The sequence below is a fragment of the Cebus imitator genome, unplaced genomic scaffold (assembly GCF_001604975.1).
Source record: "Cebus imitator isolate Cc_AM_T3 unplaced genomic scaffold, Cebus_imitator-1.0 Scaffold548, whole genome shotgun sequence".
Lineage (NCBI taxonomy): Eukaryota > Metazoa > Chordata > Mammalia > Primates > Cebidae > Cebus > Cebus imitator.
The window spans coordinates 289,556-311,648 of record NW_016107863.1 but is presented as its reverse complement, the minus strand read 5'-3'; the positions used below and the strand labels follow the sequence as shown (position 1 = coordinate 311,648).

The window sequence follows — 22,093 nt, the reverse complement described above, 5'->3', positions numbered from 1 at the left end:
CTGGCAGGGCAGCTGGCTGCTCTGAGGGCAGTTTTGCACCTGCCTCCTGGCTGGAAAGTGAGTTCCCACCCTGTGGTCCCTCCCTGGGGCCCACCACAGGGCCTGGCCCTACACAGACCTGAAGAGGTTGGTGGGACGACTGAATGAATTGTCCCTGGGTGCAGTAGGGCCCACGGGCAGAGGCTCCAGGTCCTGGGAAGGACGGGGTGGCCTTTCTGTGGCCCTCAGAATTGGGAGAGGTCTCAGAGGCCTGACACTTAGGCTTTCCGTCCAGGGTTCCTGGTCACCCGCGGCGGGCTCAGCGCCCGGTGGTCTTAGGGTCCCGCCTTAAGGGCGGTGCCTAGGGCAGAGGGAGGAGGGACGTCGGCCCCTTCACACTTGCACCCCAGGCCCTTCCCACTAGCTTTTCTTCCCTGAGGCCCTCTATCTTCCCAGTCGCCCCCGCCCCCTGCCCCTCTGTCCTAGGCGCAAGTCTCCGGGCTTGGGACGCTCGCCTCCCGAAGTTCGCGCTTTGGACGGTGCCAGGCGCGCGGCACCCTCCTGCCTGCCCCGCCCCTCGCCCCCCGCCCTCCCGCAGCCCCTCCGTCCACTCCTGGCTCCTCCTCCTCCTCCTCCCCGGGGGTGGGGAGCCGGCTCCGGAAGCCCCGGCGCCCCCGCCCCGGCCCCCGCCAACGCTTTGGAGACGGCTGTCAGCGCGGGAGTGCGCCACGCGGGGCCTGAGCGCCTATTAGCCGCCAGGGCCTCGGAGAGCCCCGACCACCCCTGGGCCCCGCCGGCCTCGGAGCCCCCCAGCACTCCTTCCCGGGTCCTCTCGCCCACCCTATTCCACTCTCCCGCCCTTTCCCGGATTCCCTCGCTCACCCCATCCTCCCTCCCGCCCCTTCCTGGATTCCCTCGCCCGCCTCGATCCCCTCTCCGCCTTTTCCCGGAGCCCCTAGAACCCCTGACCCCCCGCGCCCTCTCCGGAGCCCCCCGCGCGTGCCGCGGCCATGGCGGCCGTGCGTGGGGCGCCCCTGCTTGGTTGCCTCCTGGCGTTGCTGGCCCTGTGCCCCGGAGGGCGCCCGCAGACAGTGCTGACCGACGATGAGATCGAGGAGTTCCTCGAGGGCTTCCTGTCAGAGCTCCCGCCTGAGCCCCGGGAGGACGACGTGGAGGCCCCGCCGCCTCCGGAGCCTACCCCGCGCGTCCGAAAAGCCCAGGCGGGGGGCAAGCCAGGGGCGCGGCCGGGGGCGGCTGTAGAAGGTAAGAGCCCGGGGCAGGGCGGGGGCGTGGGGGCTGGTATCACAGGTGGGAACAGGGTGACTCGGCAGTGTCTGGCCACTCCCCAGTCTGCCGCGGGGAGGAATGGCTGGCTTTACTAATGCGCACGCGAGCCCAGATGCCTGGCGGGACCCTGTGCCAGGACGAGGTCAGTGCTGGCCTGGAGGCACATCCAGCATCTGGCAGCAGGGCTGCTTTTGGGGGCCGGTGGCTCCAGAGCTGGCGCTGTGGTTGCACAGGTCCCTCATCCCCAGTCCTCCAGTACCTGACAGGGACTGGGCTTGAGCCACAGGGGACTGTGCCGTCTGTGTCATCCCTGCCATACTAATGGGACCACTCTGCCTGTTGGTGGCACAGCTTCAGGTCGTCCCTCCCTCCTGCCTTTGCCCTCCTACTCCAGGAGGAGTCAGGCCGGTAAGAAGGTTGTTGAAGACCCGTTTTCCCACAGGGCTTCCAGGTGGTGGTGAGCAGTGGATGGTCCTGCATGAGTATGGGAATTAGATGAGGTGATGCATCACTGAAGCATTTAGCCCATGGCCTCTTACATAATCAGTAGCCAGTAAATCTTAGCTGTTTTCATCGTGGCCCTCTGGAAGGTGGCAGAGGGTCTTGTGATTCCTCTCTCCCAGGAGATTCCAAGGCACCATCCAACATTCCTGATGTCAGCAGCCCCTCCCCTGCCACCCCAGCTCTAGATCTTTCCTGGCTGCTCCCCACACCCTGGGCTCCCTGTGCCCCTCCTGCCTCTGGCTCTCCTTCCAGGCTTGCTCTCCTGGCTCTGGGGCACCACTCCAGCAGCCCTGAGTCCCCTGGCTCTCTGCATTTGGTAGCTTTCCTGTGTTTCTGCCAAACTTTCCTCATGCTCCCCACCTCTCATCAGGTTCTCAAGCACTTGCAGCTCCTGCTTAGGGTCCCTAGAGGATTCCCATGGGGAATCCTCAACCCAGCCCCCTCTTTCTCTCCCAGACTCTGAAATGAGTAGCCACAAGCTCCCTACCTGTCCTTTCAAAAGTCCTCTGTGTGGTCCTGGAACCCTCCAGGACTCCCTATCCTTCCAACCAATTTCAAACCCCTTACTTCTCGGAAGGGGACCAGTTCCTCTTCTTTGGGCTTCAGTACTCACCAAATATCCCTTTCTTTTGAAGTTTTCTTGCCCCGTAGGAGACCCAAGGAAGGTCCTGGGCCCATGTCCTTTCCTTTGTATGGCAGTTGGCAGGGATGACCAGGTGCTCCTCCAGGCCTGGATGGCTCAGTCACCTCTCTGCCCCTTCTGTGCTCAGCACAGAACAGTGGAGGAATGGATAGTAAGGAGCCCCTGTTGAGGTTTTGGCAGGTGGGGGGAGTGGTGAGGGCCTGCCCCTGGGAACTGGGCACCCTATGCTCAGTCTTTAGAGAGGTTGAGATGGGTTCCCACAGTCCCAGATGTGCAGACAGAAAGCCCAGGTCCAGATTGCAGTTTGCCACTTGGGCAAGTGACTTAACCGCTCAGTTTGCTGATCCTCACCGGGAACTGATAAGAGTCCTTGTGCCCGGGTTGTGGGCATCTGGAGAGGGGCCCCTTGGGTGTACAGAGCTGGCTCTATTCATTTGACGGGAGTCTGCATCTTGGACAGTGCCTCCGGAAAAGACCAAAGACAAAGGGAAGAAAGGCAAGAAAGACAAAGGCCCCAAGGTGCCCAAGCTGTCCCTGGAGGGGTCCCCCAAGCCACCCAAAAAGGGGAAGGAGAAGCCACCCAAGGCCACCAAGAAGCCAAAGGAGAAGCCGCCTAAGGCCACCAAGAAGCCCAAGGAGAAGCCACCCAAGGCCACCAAGAAGCCCAAGGAGAAGCCACCCAAGGCCACCAAGAAACCCCTGTCAGGGAAGAGTCCCCCTACTCTGGCTCCCTCTGAAACCCTGGAGTGGCCACTGCCCTCACCCCCCAGCCCTGGCCCTGAGGAACTACCCCAGGAGGGAGGTTTGTGCCTGGCTTCTCTGGGGTGATGGAGCTCTGACCGCCTGCTCGGTGGAGGCAGAGGGTGGGAGGCAGGTTTCTGGGGCCCTGCTTCCTATAGGCCTTCAGCTCCTGGCTGGATGGGACCTTGCTTTTGCTGTGAATTTCTCAATTTGATTGGTGGGTTCCCTTAGTACTGTAGCCTTTCCTGGGTAAGGAGAGGGCTTGGCAGCCTTGTGGTGGGACCTCTGTCCCCCAGGCCCCTGCCCAGATATCCCTGGGCTCTGAGTCTGTGGAGTTCCCTTCTGCCTTCTCCTGCTGGGGGAGGCTTTGCGGCAGGGCCTCTAGCAGCACAGTGTGTTCCCCAGAAGGGGGGCTCTGCTGTCTGTCCCCATGGGATGGCAGCAGGGAGCTGAAGGTCAGGGGAGCTCAGGCCTCCTTGGAGTGAGCTCAGCCTCAGCAGGGTGGCCGCAGGCTCTGTGGGCTCCACGGGTGGCTGGTGGCCTGAGGCTCCCAAGGTGGTCAGAGCAGGCCTCCCGCCCACCCGCTTCTGGAACTCCTGTGTTGCAGGGGGGCCCCTCCCAAATTACTGGCAGGGTCCAGGAGAGGAGGCACGGGAGCACCAGCCTGGTGAGTGGCCGTGGTCCGCCTGGCTGGACTGAGGGCTTCCCCAGAGTGGGCCTGGGTGGGGTTGTCAGGCAGCTACCGGCGCTTTCCCCTCAGAGCCGGAGGAGGAGACCGAGCTGCCCACCCTGGACTACAATGAGCAGATCGAGAGGGAGGACTATGAGGACTGTGAGTAGGCCCTGCCGGCCCCACCTGCGTCGGACCCTGGTCTGGGGTACCCGCTGATGGGCCCATCCCAGCCTTGGGCCCCACTCAGAGCCCGCCTCCCCCTCAGTTGAGTACATTCGGCGCCAGAAGCGGCCCAGGCCACCCCCAAGCAGAAGGAGGAGGCCCGAGCGGGTCTGGCCAGAGCCCCCTGAGGAGAAGGCCCTGGCCCCAGCCCCAGCCCCAGAGGAGAAGACTGGTAGGATGGGGGGCAGGGGTGGGGTGCCGCAGACATGGGCGCTCTGGCTCCCTCCTAACCTTCCCGCCTCCCCAGAGCCGCCTGTGAAGCCTCTGCTGCCCCCGCTGCCCCCCGACTATGGGGATGGCTATGTGATTCCCAACTACGATGACAGTGAGTATCCAGAACCCTAGAGTCTGAGGGACGTGGGTGGGTGGGGCTCGGGGCTGGCTCACCCACCTTGCAACCCCACCTGTGCCCACGGTCACCTTGCTGCCCCCACTGCCCACTGGGTGCCCAGGCCAGCCATTGCCCTGTCTCCTCTGCCCTCAGGCTAGTCTTTCCTTGGCTGTGGCCTCCGCTGTGGTGTCCCTAGGCATGCACTCTGCCCTGTCACGCATGTGGGCTCCAGCCCTCCCAGTCCTGTGCTCTAGTTGGCTTCCTGCGAGCTCTTGGCCACCGCCCCACTCTCCTCAGGGAGCCCGAGGAATGTTGCCTCCCTCTCTCATGCCCCTGTGCCCCTGGAGCCCTTAGGTTTCCTCTTCCCCTGGGCGGCAGCCTGTGTATCTCCATTTCCCTGCCCCTGGGTCCCCATCAGTGCTTCCAATGTCCCCCCACCTCACCCCCAGCCCGCAACCCCAGGCACAGGTGCCAATTGCCCCTCCAAGCCTTTCCCATGCCCTGGGCCTCGAGTCCTCCTTTCCTCAGGCCAGATCCTCCTGGGAGGCCGGGCTGGTGACTTCAGCAGGGTCTTGCTCAGCTGCCCCCTGAGCTCAGGCTGCTCCTGACTCCTGCAGGACCCTCTCTCCCCACTTGGCTGTCCCCCACCTCCCGTCTTCCTCCCCTGTGTTGTGGTCCTGCCCTGCTGAGCTCCTGTAGACGCAGGAGCTGAGGCCCCGCAGCAGGGTCAGGGCGGCCTCAGCCGGCTCTCCCTCCCTGCAGTGGACTATTACTTTGGGCCGCCTCCGCCCCAGAAGCCTGATGCTGAGCGCCAGACGGACGAAGAGAAGGAGAAGCTGAGTGAGTGGGACCAAGGACTGCCCGCATGAGGCCTGCCCTGAAAGGCCACCTGGGGCCTGCCTGACCCACCCTATGTGGCCCCTGAATCCCGGAGCCAGGCTGACAGGCCCCTCCTACTTTGCACCTTCCAGAGAAACCCAAAAAAGAGGACGGCAGCCCCAAGGAGGAGACCGACAAGTGGGCAGTGGAGAAGGGCAAGGACCACAAAGGTGTGTGGCTGGGCTTGGGGCCTGATCCCTGTGGGGCAGCAGCTGGACTCCCAATTGCCTCCTGGCCCTTAGTGCCATGTCCTCCCTTCATTGTCCCTAGAGCCCCATAAGGGTGAGGAGGTGGAGGAGGAGTGGACGCCGACGGAGAAAGTCAGTAAGTGGGGGGCCCAGGGGTGTGGGGGTGTGGGGCCACAGGATGGGGGTGCTGGGATAAGTGACTGGCCCAAGGCCACAAACAGGACCCAGACCAAACTTCCTACTCTTAGATTCTTGGGACTCAGAGGGGAGGACCCCAGGCTGGCCTGCTTCAGGAGGGTGGCAACTCCCTAGGTCCCTAGTGGCTGGGTGTGGTAGGGGGAGGACTGGGGCCTTGGTGGGGAGTGAGGACCCCAGGTACCTTCACAGGTGTCTCTGCAGGGCTATTGTGCAGAAGGTCGCCATCTGGATGACATCTGTGGCCGGGCCCTGGGGCAGCTCTACCTGTGATTTCACATGTGCCCCATGTCCCCCGACAGCTGGGCATCGTAGCCCATTTTCCAGATGCAGCAGTTGAGGCCCAGGGAGGGGAAGCACAGGCTGGAATCAGAAGCAGCTCCTTGCCTGAGTTTGAGTCGATTCCAGGTGGGCTGGTACAGGGCACCAGGGAGTCACCGGCCCACCATAGCTGCCCTCTGACTGGTGCCCCTGATGTGCTGGTAGTAGGCTCTGCGCTCTTTGGTTCTGGGTTTGATGGAGAGAAGGATGGTGCTAGTGAGATACCAGTCTGGGGTACGTGTCCTTAGAGTGTCCCCCCATTGGGATGGAGTCACACCGTATCGAGGACAACCAGATCCGAGCCTCCTCCATGCTGCGCCACGGCCTGGGGGCACAGCGCGGCCGGCTCAACATGCAGGTGGGCACTGGGATGGGCCCATCTCCCAGTTGGGACAAGGGACTCCTCCGCCCATGCTCAGCCTCCTCTGTCCCCTGGACAGGCCGGTGCCACCGAGGACGACTACTATGATGGCGCATGGTGTGCTGAGGACGATGCCAGGACCCAGTGGATCGAGGTGGACACCAGGAGGACTACCCGGTTCACAGGCATCATCACCCAGGGCCGAGACTCCAGCATCCAGTGCGTGGCCAGGCTCATGGGCGGTCGGCAGGGGCAGGTGGCTCCACAGGCGTGGCTCTGTGTTCCAGTGGGCCCTTGATCCAGCCAAAGAAGGCCAGAAAGATCAGTGAGGGGCTGACCCTGCCCATCCTCACTCCTCAGCCATGGCCAGTCAGCCCCTGTGTCATGATGAGCACATGAGTTTAGGGACAGATCACCTGCCCACGGCCATGTGATGGCCATAGGACCCAGGCTCGACACTTGGGCCATGAGCCACAGCCTTGCTAGCTCTTAAATTCTTGGGGGTTAGAAGAGGGAGGCTCAGGCCGCCTGAGGGCCTTGCTCTGACCACTATCCACTCCACAGTGATGACTTTGTGACCACCTTTTTTGTGGGCTTCAGCAACGACAGCCAGACGTGGGTGATGTACACCAACGGCTATGAGGAAATGGTGGGCACCACACACAGTGTCTCGGCTCCGCTCCTATTGTCTGGGCGAGGGGTGGGCTCTCAGAGGGCCTGGCAGTACCGCTCTGAGGCCTGCCTCTCCCCAGACCTTTCATGGGAACGTGGACAAGGACACACCCGTGCTGAGTGAGCTCCCGGAGCCGGTGGTGGCTCGTTTCATCCGTATCTACCCACTCACCTGGAATGGCAGCCTATGCATGCGCCTGGAGGTGCTGGGGTGCCCTGTGGCCCGTGAGTGTGGGAGCTGGCAGGGACTCGGAGGGGAGGTGGGGTGTTAGGGTGCTAGCTGGCACCTGGCTAAAGACAACCCTGCCTCCCTTGCAGCTGTCTACAGCTACTACGCACAGAATGAGGTGGTGGCCACCGACGACCTGGATTTCCGACACCACAGCTACAAGGACATGCGCCAGGTTGGGAGTGGCTGTCTCGGGGCTGGGGTGGGACCTGTCTGTGACTGACAGGGGAATGTGCGCCTGGTGCTTCTGTCACTGGGCCCAGTCCCTGCTGGTTCCAGGGATGTTGACTGTCCCTCACTTTAGGAAGGAGACCAGCACCTGGGGGCTGCCTGAGGGCAGCTGGGGTTGCCCGAAGGGGTCATGGCTCTCCATCACCATAGAGTGGACCCTGACAGTGGAAGGGGTCTGGTCAGTGGGGGAGGGGGGGATTGTGTGATCGATTCCATGTCCTCCCCCTCTGCCCTAGCTCATGAAGTTGGTGAACGAGGAGTGCCCCACCATCACCCGAACTTACAGCCTGGGCAAGAGCTCACGAGGCCTCAAGATCTATGCTATGGAGATCTCAGACAACCCTGGGGAGCATGAACTGGGTGAGGGTCTGTGGGGGCATTATTCTGCCCCGGAGGCATGTCCCGAGTGCTGCTCAGGAGAGGGCTCAGCTTCACCTCCCACATGGGATGGAGGCACTACAGCTGGCCTGCGCTGCTAATGTGCAGAGCTCACCGACTCCTGCCTGTTCTGGAGCCTCTTTGGGGATTCTGGCCTGTCTTGTAGGGCCCTAGAGCCCCAGTTGTCCTCCAGACCCTCGGTGTGAAGTGGGGCTGAGTCCTTCCTCAGCTGCCCTGGGCCTCGGGAGACTGAGTGCTTGCTGAGGCTCCTGCCCTTGCAGGGGAGCCCGAGTTCCGCTACACTGCTGGGATCCATGGCAACGAAGTGCTGGGCCGAGAGCTGCTGCTGCTGCTCATGCAGTACCTGTGCCGCGAGTACCGCGATGGGAACCCACGTGTGCGTAGCCTGGTGCAGGACACACGCATCCACCTGGTGCCCTCGCTGAACCCTGATGGCTACGAGGTGGCAGCGCAAATGGTGGGTTGAGGGGTGAGGCTGGCCAGGGGCCAGGCCGCCAGGACTTGTGGGGGTGGGGTGGCCCATGCCTACTCTGCTGGTTCCCCACAGGGCTCAGAGTTTGGGAACTGGGCACTGGGACTGTGGACGGAGGAAGGCTTTGACATCTTTGAAGACTTCCCGGATCTCAACTCTGTGCTCTGGGGAGCTGAGGAGAGGAAATGGGTCCCCTACCGGGTCCCCAACAATAACTTGCCCATCCCTGAACGCTACCTTTCACCAGACGCCACGGTGAGACTGCCGCCGGGCTGACAGAGCAGAAGGGAGCAGCCGGACCCTGGGGTCCTGGTGTTCTGGGCTTGGGGGTCGGGTTAGTGGTGCCTGAGCTCCAGACGCTGAGGCTCTGGGGGTTGGGGAACAGGGGAGTGTGCAAGTACTGGTGTGAAGCTTCCTGGAGAATGACTGGGCCAGGTGGGGCATGGTGGCCAGAGGCTGCAGCCTTGGTCTCACACGGGCTGGCCACCCCAGGTATCCACGGAGGTCCGGGCCATCATTGCCTGGATGGAGAAGAACCCCTTCGTGCTGGGAGCAAATCTGAACGGCGGCGAGCGGCTAGTATCCTATCCCTACGACATGGCCCGCACTCCTACCCAGGAGCAGCTGCTGGCCGCAGCCATGGCAGCCGCCCGGGGGGAGGATGAGGACGAGGTCTCTGAGGCCCAGGAGACCCCAGACCATGCCGTCTTCCGCTGGCTCGCCATCTCCTTCGCCTCCGCCCACCTCACCTTGACAGAGCCCTACCGCGGAGGTTGCCAAGCCCAGGACTACACCAGCGGCATGGGCATTGTTAACGGGGCCAAGTGGAACCCCCGGTCGGGGAGTAAGTCAGCCTGGGAGGGGCTGTGGGCGGGGCCTGCCCCGGAGAGGGGCTGACTCTGGGTCTGTGTTTGTTCCCGGCCAGCTATCAATGACTTCAGTTACCTGCATACTAACTGCCTGGAGCTCTCCTTCTACCTGGGCTGTGACAAGTTCCCCCATGAGAGTGAGCTGCCCCGCGAGTGGGAGAACAACAAGGAGGCGCTGCTTACCTTCATGGAGCAGGTGAGGCGGCTGGGGCAGCGCCTGGGGAAAGGAGGGCTCACGGCCCCGCAAGGGCCCTGGACGGCCGGGAGGAAGCAGCGGACCACATTGGATCTTCCTGAGGCCCAACAGCCCTCACCTGCTTCCCCAGGTGCACCGTGGCATTAAGGGGGTGGTGACGGATGAGCAAGGCATCCCCATTGCCAACGCCACCATCTCCGTGAGTGGCATTAATCACGGCGTGAAGACAGGTACTTAGTGTGCACACCTTTACCTCCACTTCCTGAGGGAGGACCCTACGGGGAGGTGGCCTGGGGTGGGACTCAGAGGGGGAGGGCGGGGCCTGGGGGCAGGACTGAGTGGGAGGGTGGGGGCCTGGGAAGGGCGCTCTGGAGCACCCGGCTCGTCCTCCCTCTGCAGCCAGTGGTGGCGATTACTGGCGAATCTTGAATCCGGGTGAGTACCGCGTGACAGCCCACGCAGAGGGCTACACCCCGAGCGCCAAGACCTGCAATGTTGACTATGACATTGGGGCCACTCAGTGCAACTTCATCCTGGCTCGCTCCAACTGGAAGCGTATCAGGGAGATCATGGCCATGAACGGGAACCGGCCCATCCCACGCATAGACCCATCGCGTCCTATGACTCCCCAGCAGCGACGCCTGCAGCAGCGGCGCCTACAGCACCGGCTGCGGCTTCGGGCACAGATGCGGCTGCGGCGCCTCAACGCCACCACCACCCTAGGCCCCCACACTGTGCCCACCACGCTGCCCCCTGCCCCTGCCACCACCCTGAGCACTACCATGGAGCCCTGGGGTGTTGTACCCCCAACTAACGCTGGCTGGGAGGAGTGGGAGACTGAGACCTACACAGAGGTGGTGACAGAGTTTGGGACTGAGGTGGAGCCCGAGTTTGAGGAAGAAGAAGAGGAAGAAGAGGAGGAGATGGCCACTGGTCAGGCATTCCCCTTCACAACAGTGGAGACCTACACAGTGAACTTTGGGGACTTCTGAGATCAGGATCCCACTAAGGCCCCACCAGCCCATCTCCAGCCACAGCAGCAGCACTTCGCAAGCCTGCTGACCATAGTCACATCACCCATTAGCACACAGAAGGCCCTGGTGTGGACACTACAGGAAGGGCTGGTCCTACCCTTCGAGGGGGTGCAAAGATGACCAGGACCTAAGAGCCAGAGGCTTTGTGGAGGCTCCTGCTCCACCTGCCAGTCTCATAAGAGATGGGGTTGCTGCAGTGTTGGAGTGGGGGCAGGGGAGGGAGCCAAGGTCACTAGAATAAAACAAGCTCATGGCACAGACGGCTCACATTCTGAGGGCTCAGGGAGGGGGAGGACGAGGGAGACTGGCCTGTGGGTACAGAGGCTATGGTCACTGTGGACACCCCTGAAGAGTCCCATACCCAGAGTGCCCAGGGGCTTAAGGCTTGCATCAGCAAGTGCTCAGGCTTTATTTACAATGCAGACACTGTGGGGAATGAACAGCCTCCATCTGGGCCTCTCTGGTCAAAACCACCTTTTTGAGTCAGGGGCCCAGTCCCAGGCCTCCCAGGTCATCATCCTCTGCCCCAAAGCCCGAGAAGCTGATGGGCTGGCAGGCCAGGCTGCGCAGGTTCACGAGGCAGGCGGTCTGCGTGGCACTGAAGTCAGGGACGGTCACCAACAGCACTTTCTGGTCCTCAGGACCTGCAAAGAAGCCACATAGGATCCACTGTAGGTTCCAAGTAAGTCCTGCCTTAAAGAGAAGCTGCCAGAAATAAACAGGAGTCCCCACTGGCACGCAGTGGGGTGGTGACAATAGGAGACCAGAGGCCAGCCCTGAGAAGCACACAGGCTGGGAGCCGTTCCAGCACCTGCCCAGCTGGCCAGGCAGCTTGGCTCCCACAGTGACATGATGGCTGTGCAGCAGACCTCGGCTGTCCATCCCACAGGGGCCAGGGGGACTCCACAATACAGGTTTTCCTTTGTGAACCTTGTCCCCAGGTGAGAGCAAGTCCCTCATGACAATTCAGGCTTGGGTCCCCAGAAGACAAAAATTACCTCGGATGATTTTGGAGCCAAAGCTGGGGGTGCTGCCACAAAAATAGACATGTGGGCACTCTGCGAAGATGAATGGGTCGGTTTTGTAGAAGGGGTAACAACCTAGAGGAGAGGGCCAGCTCTGAGGAGGGTTCCAGCCTCAGCATGAGTACCCTGCACAGGATGTGGGGCCACAGCCCACCCTCCCACTGCAGGCCAGTAGCAGACCCCCAGTGTGACAACAGGAGCACCTGCAGACATTGCCACAACAGCTTGGCCCTGCTATTGCTACCCATTGGGGTGGGCAGCCCATGGTCATAGAATTAAGATTCCAGAATAGCTTTCAGAGCAGGCACCAAGTCTCTGAACTTGTCCTCAGTTCTCAGCAACACTGGCAAGTGCAAACCCACAAGGGGACCCTGTGCACTTTGGGGCCGTGCCAGGCCTCCTGGCCCCCTGCTTCCACCCCATGTGGCTGAGTGTGTTACCTAGAGTGTCAGGGGCTGTGGGGCTGATGTGACGGACCCGGAGGGTCCACTCCAGGATCTCCAAGTGATCCTCCATGCTGCTGTACCGGAAAATGTCACTCACATTCTGTCCCGAAGTCCCCAGGAATCTGCAAGGCAAAGCTCGGCTGACCCTTGGCTAAGGGTGCCACCCACAGTGTTCAGCCCAGAGCTCATCTGTTGATCCTGTGGGGGTGCCCCAGACAGAAGGAACAGATGCCAGGTGGGCCTCTGCAGCCTTGTCACCTTCCTGGACCCTCCCTCCCCTCTTTGTGCCTCCTGAGGCAAAAGGCTAGGTGAGACTCAAGTATGGCTGTGCCAGCTACCTGACTCCATCAATGGTGGCCTGGTAGGGGTTGGTGACCAGCTGGAGTGTGGAGTAGGCAGTGGCCAGTGGGAACATGCAGGGGTGGAGGGGCTGCTGCGGGAGTGTGTAGTTGGTGGGATCAAACTCGCCTGGCATCACATCCACGGGCACTGAGGCCTGGAAAACACAGGGCAGGGAGAGCTCACAGGCCCCCGAAGGAGCCCCCCACCCCAACTCCAGCCACTCCCCCTGCCCTCCTGCCTGCCTTCTGTTACCCGGTGGCAGCTTTGAAGACTGCAATCCCCATCACCCCTCCAGCCACCAGCTCACTCACACTCAGCTGCAGGAGGATCTCATCTAGCATCTTCACAGCCTCCACGCTGGCTGCCTGGGTTTTCTTGGTGAGGTACTTGGCCTAGAATAGAAGCCCAGGAGACCATCAGGCCCAGGCAAGTCCCAGCCTCAGAGGAGAGCAGAGCACCACCAGCTGGAAGATGCAGGTGTTGTCCCATAGACCCTCACTCCCTTCTAGCTTCCCACCGCCCTCAGCAAGGGCCAGGGCACGAGGAGCCCTAGTGCAGGAGGCCCCAGGGTCATTGCAGGGCGCTTCCCACTGACCTGCAAGATCCCATAGGGTCCCTAACTTGCCATGGGGAAGGAGGGTCTTACAGGCTCACAGGCTCCCGGGCTGGGGCTGAATGCAGCCAGGCAGGCTCCATACCTTGTTGATAGAATCTCTGCTCTGGGTGCTGTGGCTGAGGAGGTTGCCAGCGAGGATGACCCGGGAGACGTGGGCAGCACTGCACTGCTCCCCTTCGTCCCCAAGCTGCCCTGTCACCACGTCCACCAGCAGCTGGGTGCCCAGCAGGCTCTCGCCTCCACCTCCACCCAAGCCCAGGCCGGACACCAGCAGCACGAACCTATGGGAGAAGGGGGGTCCTCCAGGGTGCTGAGAAGGGAGGGAGCCCCTCCCAGGTGTGAATCAAAGATTCCACTGACCGTGAGCTGGTTCCGGCCCCCAAGAACCACTGCTCACCTATCTGTGTCAAGAGGGGGTGCGGACTTCTGGGGCGCGAGGTCAGCAAAGCAATGGTCCTCGACCAGAAACTTCCCGTCATCTCTCACGGAGCCAAACACGGCCAGAACAGTCCCTGGGGAGCAGTGGCATCAGGCCTGAGCGGGGAGCCCCAGGTGCTACCAATCCTTCCAGTCACCCCAATGGGCAAAACCAGTCAGTCCTCCACAGCCACACTGGTGAATTCTCACCTACGACTCCAGGATGCATGCCTGCTTCCTCGGGTCACTGCCTTTGGATGGAGGCGGGGAGACCCATCTCCCAGCCAGATCTCATCCACTCTGATGGCCTCCGACTGCCTGGAGCCTCAGATACCTCCTCAAGAACATATGCGTGCCCAGGCCACACGCCCCCAATGCCCCCCTGAGTCCCCACTCACATCATCTCTAACACATTCCTGCTGGGCTCTTCACCTGCATCACCCTTGCTCCCTCATTGGGCTACCTACCTGTAACCAACTTTGACACATCAATAGTGCCTTTTAGTTTGATACGCTGCAGTTCATCTTCCAAAACCAGCTCGTCATCTGGGTGGATGTATTTGCTCCGAGGAGGCTGGGGTAGCAGGTTGTGCTGGAATGCAGAAACAAGAGGTAGTCTTGGGGCTGGAGCCCAGCAAGGCTCTGGTGTTGGTGAGCCGGCACTGCAGCCCCCACCCCTCTGCAGCCCATCACCTCTGAACCTGCTTCCCCACCCCCCATCCCCTGGGAGGTGGTCTAGGGGAAGGCTGGGTCTGCCTGGCCGCTCCTCTGTGGGGTGCTCTGCCTCACCTCCTCGCTGATCTCCCGCAGGATAGAGGGCTGCAGCGGCATGGCTTTGAACAGAGTGCCCACCACACAGCACTTCTCCCCAGGCTGCAGCTCACACAGCTTCTTCACTCCCACTCCACTGCCTGGGACATGACGGGCACAGACTCAGAGATGGAGTGGCCCCCACCCTGACAGAGGCCACGGAGGCCCTGACCAGCCCTCCATGGGGGACCAGTAACAGGGCCCTGGCCCTTGCCAGGAGGAGAGAGCATCAAGGGCAGGGACCCCCTGGACTTCAGGATGACAGTAAAAGGTGAGTCAGCCACAGGAGACCAGGGACTCTGGGTGTGGTTGGGCCCTGGATGCCAAGTGTCCCTCATGAGGCACAGAGAGACAGACACACAGACAAGATGGAGTGTGAAGACAAGGCCAGGAACACCAGGGCGACCTCCAGATGCCGGAGGAGGCCAGGAAGGATCCTCCCCTCAGGTCTTCAAAAGGAGCCAATCCTACTGACATCTGGATTTCAACTTCTGGCCTCCGGCACTGCCAGAGGGTAAATGTCTGTTGTTTTAAGTCAGTGCTATGTTACAGTGGCCGCTAGAAACGAATACAAAGTATTGCTTCACTTATACCTAAATTACAACACTGATTCTTAAAAAGAAGCATGCCAAGTCTCAACACAGCCCTGCCCTACAAATAACTGCCATTTTCTTTAAGACTTTAGATTTTTTCACCCCGCCCTCACCCCCACCAAAAAATGCTTCATCCCCCTTAGAGCAGAGATACTCAAAATGTAGACCTCAGATCTCTTCCACCCATTCCATTCCCTGTGGAGTTACGTGGCCTTGTTTACCCAGGGCACCTGGGCACCATCTTCCCCAGCCCCTTCCCGGGGAAGAGCAAGAACACATGGGAGGGGCTTGGCACTCTCAAGGAGAAAGGTAGGGAGAGTCAGTGCGGGCGGGAGGGAGGAAAACAGGTCCCCGAAAAGCACACATCCAGGCCTGGAGGAAACACTGAGGAAGTGACGGGGTAACGCAGATGCCAGACCAGCCCCTCAGCCCAGCTGACTCCAGCACAGCCCCAGCCCCTGCTGCCTGGGAAGAGCCAGGAACATTCCTCAAATCTATACCCTAGGGAGCAGACAGAGGTGAGTAACTCACAATAAGACAAGAAGGATGGCAGCAGCAGACAGCAATGCAACAGACCCCACATCCTCACCTAGCCCACTCATCTCCCCAAAGTGGCCTGAGCGCTATACATGTAACTCAGCCAACCCTGAAAACATGCTAGGAGTAGATATTATCATCCACTGATGCACAGAGAGATTAAGCAATGTGTCCACGGGCACACAGCTGGGATCCAAGTGTGTGCCCCTGAGTACTGGGCAGAATGACATCCCTGTAACCGATAGCAGGACACGCTTCCACCCAGGCAGTGTGCTGGCACCGAGATCAAAACTGGACACAAAGGCCAACACTTGCCCCCACCGAGCCCACTGGGTCTAGGCGGGAGAGCGACAATAGGCCCTAAACAAGTAACTCACCACTGTGACAAGTGCTGTGAACAAACGATGAGCTGAGGTAGAAAACGGAGGCCCTGGTCAGGCACAGTGGCTATGGGTGGCCTCTCAAAGAACACGACACTTCAGCTGACAGTGGGGCTGAGATGGGGCCATGGGAAGGCCAGGAAAAGAGTGTGCCAAGTGAAGGGAAAAGCCTACAGCAGGAAGGGCTGGGCAGGTTCGGGGACCAGGTGAGTGGAAAGACCAATTTGGAGAGACAGGCTGAGCTTCAGTGAGGTTGCGCAGACCACACGGAGAAGCCACGTGGAGGTGTTCAGGGTGATGGCCAGCATCGACCGCCAGGCCTGGGAGTGAGCACTACCGCTGCCCCGCCGCTATCAACACATTCATCGTGGCAGCTGTTTGGTTTCCTGACCGGTGTGTGGGCACAGTGAAATCGCTGTCGTCCAGCACTGTGGAGCTGTGTTTGCAGCTCCAAGAACTGGAAGAGGAATGTGCTACCAGAGGAGGTGCTGCCAGAAAGAATCTAGAAGGTGGCACTGACATTGCGGCTGAGTGGTAAGTGAGCTCTAAAAGGCCAAAGAAGGTGTCCCGAGGGCTGAAAGTGAAGAGAGGCTACCGGAGCCACAGGAGGGAGCCCCTGGTTCTGTGGGAGAAAGAGGTGAATAGCACTTTTGTCTCAGATAAAACAGAAAACATCCTGATATGTTTTGGCTCTGTGTCCCCACCCACATCTCATCTAGAATTGTAATCCACATGGTGTTGATGGAGGGACCTGGTGGGAGGTAAGTGATCGTCAGGGTGGATTTCCCCCATGCTGTTCTTGTGATGATGAGTTCTCATGCGATCTGATGGTTTAAAAACGTCTGGCAGGTCCCCTCGTTCTCTTTCCTGCTATCATTTAAACATGCCTTGTTTCCCTTTGCCTCTGCCATGATTAAGTTTCCTGAGGCCTCTCCAGCCATGTGGAACTGTGAGTCAATGAAACCTCTCTTCTTTGCAAATTACCCTGTCTCAGGTAGTTCTTTATGGCAGTATGAAAACGGACTAATACACATCCCTAATGAATTTCATGATCTAGCTAGATTTCTGGGCCCAGTGTTCTCCTGGCTGCCTATAATGAGAGTTGATCTAGGCTTGGTGCGAGATGAGATGGGCTTCCCAAAGCTGCCCAGGGGGTTCCAATGTACAACTAGGGCTGGGATCCACTATGCCTGGTGCCAGGGACAGTAAAAACAAGTAAGACAAGCTCTCACCTACAAAATTCTCAGTGTAAAAAGATAATAGGAGACGGATTTGAAAATTACCTGGAAAGCCACTCTTATTTAAGTGGTAGGAATGGGGGAATGCAGAATCACCCAAAACTCAAAGGGGGAGACAGGGGTCCCCACTTCACCATCAAGAATAATCCAACTGCAGGTGAGATCACCAAGGAAGAAATGGGGGCAAAGGACAAGGGTTGTGTTGGCCAGGCCCCTTTTTAGGAAAGACAGAGAGCCCAAGAGACAGGAAAATAATGGCCAGCAAATATGGGGCCAGGAAGAGAGGCAAACAGATGTGAGTGAACACAGGGGGTCCCATCGAGAACAGAGAGTGCATTCTGACCAATCTTGGCTCCTGGTGCCTGGCACCAGGCTTGCCACACTGAGGGGCTCTCTGGCTACAGCACAGGCAGACACTTGAATAATCTGCACTGAAGATAGGAAAACCATTTTCCTCTGCCAGTGAAATAATCACCATCACTGCCAAACTAAGCCCTTATCTCCAACTAGCCTCTGAACTAAAATTAACTTCAAACCCACAAATTACTTAATTTAATTCTCGTTACTATCTTAAGAAGAAACTGAGGGAAAAAGAGATTCATTTTCCCAAGGTAACACGAAGTGGGATAAATTAGAGAAATATTCCCATTCTCTTGCACAACATTTCTAAGTTCTGGGCTGGTGTGGGGGAAGCACCTTCCCAAACTCTTACTTACCCCAGCGCTGCTGGGCCCGGTTCTCCAGGAAGGGTCTCATTTGGATGAGGCGGGTGGCATAAATGTGGGCATACTGCCGGTTAAAGCTGCGCTCTCCTAGCCGGAAGGGTTGCGAGGAGTTGGTGTAGGTTGCCACTGACACACGAGCAAAGGTGGCATTGTTGGCTGATGGTGGGGACAGCAGAGTGTGGGCCCTCTGGGCAGCCTGCTCAGAAAACATGGCCACACTCCTGGCTTGCTTGGTTCACACAGCTTTCGCCCAGGCCAAGGAGGGTCACTGTGAAAACACAAAGGCATTCCTGCTGCCCCTGCCTATTTCCAAAGCAGCAGCTCTCCTGGTGTCTCAATGCACCCAAAGGGTACTGGGAAAAAGGGGGAACAGCTGTAGTTGACATCAGATATTGTGTCCACTTGGAAATTTATTCTGTCTGGATACCAATGTCTCACCCTGTAGCTGCCATCCAAAAAGAGAAAAGGAAACCTAGGAGTGTCTGTCCCACCTGGAGGTCTCCCGGAACCCCAGACTCAGGTGTCCTGTTCCATCTGGACAACTATCAGGGTCTCAATCAAGTTCAGCGTGCCCTAAATGGAATTCCTGATCTGCCTCCATCCAGCTCTCCAGCACCTGCCTCATCTCCAGGCATGAGGCCTGCCTTATAAAATAAGCCTCCCATGAAATAATAAGCCTATTACTAAGCAATAATACAACAAATGGAACCAAAACATAAATCAGTCACTGCTCTGCTCAAAACTCTCCAAAGTGTCCTCATTTCATTGACTTAAGCCCCAAGTTCTTACAACTGCCTATGAGATCTGCTCCACTGGTCCTCTTCCCTCCTGGTTCCCACTCCTTCACCTTGGGTCCCTCCCCACAGCAGGGGGCCTCCGAACTTTTGCTTGCCCCTCTCCCACATACCTATAGGGCTCACTTGCCCGTCTCCTTCAAGTTCTTACATCTTTACTCACATGTCACCTTGTGCCCTGCCCATCGGAGTTACAACTGCAACCCTCCTGGGTACTTCAATTGTCATTGTTTAAAGCATTTGCCTGCTAACAAACTGCATATTTTAAATGTGTTGACTGCCTGCTCCAACTAGACCACAAGCTCTAGAAAGGCTGAGATTTTTGTGTTTTATTCCTGGAGGAACTATCAGTGCCACCAGCCACCTGGGGCTACGAAATATAGGAGATATGGTGAGTCCAACTGTGATGTTTGGGTTGGACACAACGGATTTCCGAGAACAGTATAAAGAATATCCCAATAATTTCTTCACATACAATTGAAATGACAATACGTTGGATATATTTATGGATTTACCCCAATTGATTTCTGTTTCTTTTTACTTTTTCGTACACTTACTAGAAAGCTAAAAAAAATTCCGTGGCGGCTTGCAATCTATGTCCACGGGACGGCACTGGCCTGGGACACAGGTTCCGCACACGTGTCTAACGAGTGACTTGGAAGGAGCTTTTGGCTCGAACCTGTTTGATGGCGGCAGCAGCCAGGCCGCGCTGCTCCGGATGGGGCTGAGGGCGCCCCGGGGGCTGCCCCACTCACGGCTGATGCCCCCAGCTCAGCTCCAAGCGATAGCTGCGGAACGTCTGCTGAGACACCAACCCACGGCTCCAGGACCCCGACCTCGCGGCCTGGAACCGGCACGCCTAGCTGACCCCGCTTCCCCGGACCCAACTCACCGCGCGGCGCGCCGCATCCCGCCAATCCCCGCGCGCCTTCCCCGCCCATCGCCGCAACTCGCCAATCCCCGCGCGCCTTTCCCGCCCGTCGCCTCATCTCACCAATCGCTGCCCTCCCAGCCACGTCTGTCACCAGACGCCGCATCCCGCCGACCACGGTGCGCCCCGCCCCTGGACGCCCAGTGAGTACGGAGACACACCCTCGGTTTCGTCGGCATCGCGGGCCGGCGCTGCGGGTCTCGGGTTGGCTGCTGCGCGTGCGGGGTTGGGCTGACGGGAGGTGTCGACCTCCAGTGGGCAGACTGCGTCACCCCTCCAGGCCCTGCCCAGAGAACCCTCCCGGTGGTCGCGCGCAGCGTCCCAGCTTTCCCCGCGGAGCCGCCCACTTGTAGCGATGGCTACCCTCGAGGAGGATCCCAACAGAAAGAAGGCCCAAGGCCTGCAAACCAGCCGGGGAGAAGGGAGGGCGCGGGGACTCGGGGTATCTCCCGTCCTGCCAGCGTCTGCGCCCGGGAAACGCATGGGCGGTTTCGGGGTCCTCCCCAGCCTGCCCGCAGCTGCACACCAGCTTCCAGCCCAACACTCCCCAATCTCCATTGTCATTGTCCCCGTTATTCATACTGGTTCTTAACACCACATCTTTCTGGGTGCTGTCCCCCACTTTGGGAATGCTGTTTTTTCCATCTCCACTAGTTTATAGGATTCCTCACCCCACCAAGAGGCGCTTCCCCACTAAGTTTCCTGGGCTCCTGCTGCGCACTGATTCTCCCACGTGTCCTCTTCTAGCGCTACTGTTTTGCTCCTTCCCTGGGCCTGCTTCCTAAGTCCAGGTCTTGTCTCCACAATGATGAATATTAACTCTTGTTAATTATTACTTAATATTTTAATTTTTTGTTTTTGTTTGTTTGTTTGAGGCAGCGTCTCTCTGTGGCCCAGGCTGGAGTGCAGCGTGCGATCTTGGCTCACTGCAGCCTCGAACTCTTCGGCTCCAGTGATTCTCCCGCCTCAGCCTCCCGAGTAGCTGGGACCACAGGCCCACACCACCACTCCTGGCTAATTTAAGTTTGTGTGTGTGTGTGTGTAGAGACAGGATCTCCCAATGGTGCCCAGGCTAGTCTGGAACTCCCATGCCCAAGCAATCCTCCCACCTCAGCCTCCCAAAAGTACTGGGATTATAGCCGTGAGCCACCCCGCCCAGCCTTATATTTGAATTTAAAATGTGATATTTCAATTTTTAAACACCTTTGCAACTGCTTTGAGGTTTTGACACATTAATTCGCCTGCTCCTCAAATAATCCTTTGGGTCGGACACAGTGGTCCAGGCTTGTAATCCCAACACTTTGGGGTTGCAGTGAGCTAAAATTACACCCGGCACTCCAACCTGAGTGACAGAGCCAGATGCTGTCTCAAAACAAGCAAATAAAAAACCTTTGAAGCATGAACTATTGTTATTTTCCCACTTTACACATGAGGGAATTGAAGCAAGGAGGGCAAGAGAGATCACATAGCTAGTAAGTAATAGCTGGGATTCACACAAAGACAGCAGGACTTCTGCTGGTAAGGTTGTGCTCTTCTGGGCCTTCACCTGAAACATTGTACAGACATTGGGCAAGCAAATAATTTTACTTCTTCCATTCCAATTCAGATGGTTTTTATTTCTTTTTCTTAACTGATTACTCTGGCTAGAACTTCCTATACTGTGTTGAATAGAAGGGGTGAAAGTGGGCATCTCTGTCTTATTCCAGTTCTTTTTTTTTTTTTTAATTTAAAATTTCAAAAAAATATATTAGAGATGGGGTTTCACCATGTTGGCCAGGATGATATCGATCTCTGGACCTCATGATCTGCCCACCTCGGCCTCCCAAAGTGCTGGGATTACAGGCGTGAGTCACCCCCAGCCTATTTCAGTTCTTAAAGGAGAAGCTTCCAGGCTTTCAGCATTGACTACGTTGTTAGCCGTGAGTTTTGGGATTTGGTGTATGGATTTTATTATGTGAGGTAGTTTCATTCTGTTCTTAGTTGGTTGAGCTTTTTCTTCTTTCAAAAGAGCGTTGAATTTTGTCAAATACTTTCTTGACATCAATTGAGATGCTCGTGTGTGGTTTTTTTTTTCTGTTAATGTAGTCTATTACATTTATTGATTTTATGTTGACCCGTTCTAGCATTTCAGGAACAAATCCCATTGGGTGGAGTTACGAACCAAAATTACAGTAATACTAGCTTTTAGGCCGGGCGTGGTGGCTCACGCCTGTAATCCCAGCACTTTGGGAGGCTGAGGTGGGCGGATCACCTGAGGTCAGGAGTTCGAGACCAGCCTGACCAGTATGGTGAAACCCCATCTTAAAAAAAAAAAAATACTAGTTTTTATTGTATTCTCTTTTATATAATTAATTATATTTTAATTGCTCCTGTATTTTCTTTTACCAGAGATCGTTATTTCTCTCGTCCAAATACTAACCAGGCCCAGCTCTGCTTAGCTTCTGAGATTGGGCATGTTCAGGGTAGTATGGCCATAGATGAGATCTTCATTCAGCTTTTTTTTTTTTTTTTTTTTTAGACAGAGTCTCACTCTGTCCCCCAGGCTGGAGTGCAGTGTCACAATCTCAGCTCACTGCAACCTCCACAGGTTCAAGTGATTCTGTTGCCTCAGCTTCCTGAGTAGCTAGGATTACAGGCATGCACAACCACTCTAGGCTAATTTTTGTATTTTTAGTAGGGACAGGGTTTCATCATGTAGGCCAGGCTGGTCTCTAATTCCTCAGGTGATCTGCCAGCCTCAGCTTCCCAAAGTGTGGGGATTACAGGTGTGAGCCACCTTGCCTGGCCTCTTTATTCAGCTTTGAATCACTGTCT

The 22,093-nt window shown here is 57.9% G+C and overlaps 2 protein-coding genes across 4 annotated transcripts; one reads left to right on the top strand and one right to left on the bottom strand.

The window, feature by feature from the left end:
• Window positions 1-606: 606 nt before the first annotated feature.
• On the top strand, window positions 607-10,683 carry AEBP1 (AE binding protein 1). 2 transcript variants are annotated; one of them, XM_017515341.2, is made up of 21 exons: window positions 607-1,242; window positions 2,874-3,215; window positions 3,762-3,821; window positions 3,915-3,986; window positions 4,093-4,221; window positions 4,297-4,374; window positions 5,143-5,220; window positions 5,352-5,429; window positions 5,530-5,583; window positions 6,212-6,321; window positions 6,404-6,543; window positions 6,889-6,973; window positions 7,077-7,221; window positions 7,315-7,400; window positions 7,693-7,816; window positions 8,116-8,312; window positions 8,403-8,582; window positions 8,820-9,171; window positions 9,253-9,392; window positions 9,523-9,622; window positions 9,792-10,683. In XM_017515341.2, exons 1-21 carry the CDS (start codon window positions 990-992, stop codon window positions 10,382-10,384), a joined length of 3,396 nt encoding a protein of 1,131 aa, XP_017370830.1. In that variant the 5' UTR covers window positions 607-989; the 3' UTR covers window positions 10,385-10,683. The 2 variants fall into 2 exon arrangements, with proteins under 2 accessions (XP_017370830.1, XP_017370831.1); XM_017515342.2 differs by lacking the exon at window positions 3,762-3,821.
• Window positions 10,684-10,811: 128 nt separating this feature from the next.
• POLD2 (DNA polymerase delta 2, accessory subunit) lies at window positions 10,812-19,300 on the bottom strand. Of its 2 annotated transcripts, none has more exons than XM_017515343.2 (11): window positions 19,241-19,300; window positions 17,546-17,822; window positions 14,061-14,182; window positions 13,740-13,863; window positions 13,253-13,367; window positions 12,938-13,136; window positions 12,551-12,631; window positions 12,236-12,393; window positions 11,892-12,019; window positions 11,425-11,526; window positions 10,812-11,070 (listed from the first exon to the last, which is right to left on the bottom strand). In XM_017515343.2, the coding sequence occupies exons 2-11, from the start codon at window positions 17,763-17,765 to the stop codon at window positions 10,910-10,912; spliced, it is 1,410 nt and encodes a 469-aa protein (XP_017370832.1). In that variant the 5' UTR covers window positions 17,766-17,822; window positions 19,241-19,300; the 3' UTR covers window positions 10,812-10,909. The 2 variants fall into 2 exon arrangements, with proteins under 2 accessions (XP_017370832.1, XP_037589754.1); XM_037733826.1 differs by lacking the exon at window positions 19,241-19,300 and adding an exon at window positions 19,104-19,234.
• Window positions 19,301-22,093: the final 2,793 nt, after the last annotated feature.

Excerpts from the sequence above, each read along its gene's own strand:
- AEBP1 (XM_017515341.2), top strand. The coding sequence starts at position 990 with ATGGCGGCCGTGCGTGGGGCGCCCCTGCTTGGTTGCCTCCTGGCGTTG. Across the intron at positions 3,822-3,914 it reads GGCACGGGAGCACCAGCCTG|AGCCGGAGGAGGAGACCGAG; the intron begins GTGAGTGGCCGT and ends CTTTCCCCTCAG. Across the intron at positions 9,623-9,791 it reads TAATCACGGCGTGAAGACAG|CCAGTGGTGGCGATTACTGG; the intron begins GTACTTAGTGTG and ends CTCCCTCTGCAG.
- POLD2 (XM_017515343.2), bottom strand. The coding sequence starts at position 17,765 with ATGTTTTCTGAGCAGGCTGCCCAGAGGGCCCACACTCTGCTGTCCCCA. Across the intron at positions 13,368-13,739 it reads TGTGTCAAAGTTGGTTACAG|GGACTGTTCTGGCCGTGTTT; the intron begins GTAGGTAGCCCA and ends ACTGCTCCCCAG. Across the intron at positions 11,527-11,891 it reads CACAGCCCCTGACACTCTAG|GTTGTTACCCCTTCTACAAA; the intron begins GTAACACACTCA and ends CCTCTCCTCTAG.